This window comes from Penaeus monodon, chromosome 5 (genome assembly GCF_015228065.2).
Source record: "Penaeus monodon isolate SGIC_2016 chromosome 5, NSTDA_Pmon_1, whole genome shotgun sequence".
NCBI lineage: Eukaryota > Metazoa > Arthropoda > Malacostraca > Decapoda > Penaeidae > Penaeus > Penaeus monodon.
The window spans coordinates 54,624,806-54,625,972 of NC_051390.1; the positions used below are offsets into that span (position 1 = coordinate 54,624,806).

At 30.5% G+C, this 1,167-nt stretch overlaps 1 protein-coding gene across 3 annotated transcripts in view; it reads right to left on the reverse strand.

Moving 5' to 3' along the window:
* The window catches only part of LOC119573377, a 36,969-nt gene continuing 35,802 nt past the window's right edge, over window positions 1-1,167 (reverse strand). For 2 of the 3 annotated variants that reach the window (XM_037920598.1, XM_037920597.1), the window contains one exon: window positions 3-759. In XM_037920598.1, coding sequence (XP_037776526.1) covers window positions 748-759 — 12 coding nt within the window. In that variant the 3' untranslated portion in view covers window positions 3-747. Of the gene's footprint in view, window positions 760-1,167 lie in introns of all 3 variants that reach the window. The other variant, XM_037920599.1, reaches the window with a different exon arrangement.

Consider the following 1,167-nt stretch of genomic DNA (forward strand, 5'->3'; position numbering starts at 1 on the left):
TCCCGTGTGACGAAATATTTATTATAAAATGTTACGATTTTCTATAATAATTAAATTTATATTGCTAATTAACCTAAGTACAATTTTGCACCTAATTTTGCAAGGAAATTGCCACATCTAAGTAATAATACATTAAAGTACAGTTATCACCAATGACACATTTTTTTCGTGAAATTAAGTGTATAGGTATTGTATATAATAGGTACAATATGTATGTAAGTGTGCGTGCATGTGTTTGTGCATATGAACACACATCTATGGACACTGTATACACTATCATATATACTGTCTGTTTTATACGATTTGCTTTCCACTCACTCTAGCAAATGAAAATACATCTAACTTTCATAACATGACGACATAAATATGACACTTATGTTAAAATTGCGATACAAGTGAATACCTGAAAATTTCTACACAGGGGCCCAGGAAGACCTACAATGTTAAATTAATTGCATAATAACTGTATACTGACGACTGCTCATTCCCCGATAGTACATAGTAGGTTGGCTTTTTTTTATATTACTTAGACCAATCTACGAAGATAATTAATACTTTTTAAGTGACTTTACTTTGTTCAGAGAGACTTTCTTACACCTATGACTATAACACTGAATCGGTGGGAAAACACCAGTTCAGTGTAAACAATAGGAAACCTTTTTTCTATAAAGGTGATATTCGACTTGTATCGTTTGGAAATATATTTTTAAAAAATGGACGTATGTGCTCGGTACTCCCGGTTGTCTACTAGAATCTTCTCTGTTGGGAATGAAAAAAAGATTGTTGTTAGTAATTTTAATGCATAGGCACTATTGCTTCCACGTGATGGAAAATAAATAAATAAATAAAATTAAATTAAATTTATATATATATATATATATATATATATATATATATATATATATATATACATATATATATGTGTGTGTGTGTGTGTGTGTGTGTGTGTGTGTGTGTGTGTGTTTATAATAATGATGATGTGTGTGTGTGTGTATAATATGTGTGTGTGTGTGTGTGAGTGTGTCTGTGTGTTTATAATGATGATGATGATGATGATTATGATGATGATGATAATAATAAAAAACGTACACACACACACACACACACACACACACACACACACACACACACACACACACACACACACATATATATATACATATATAT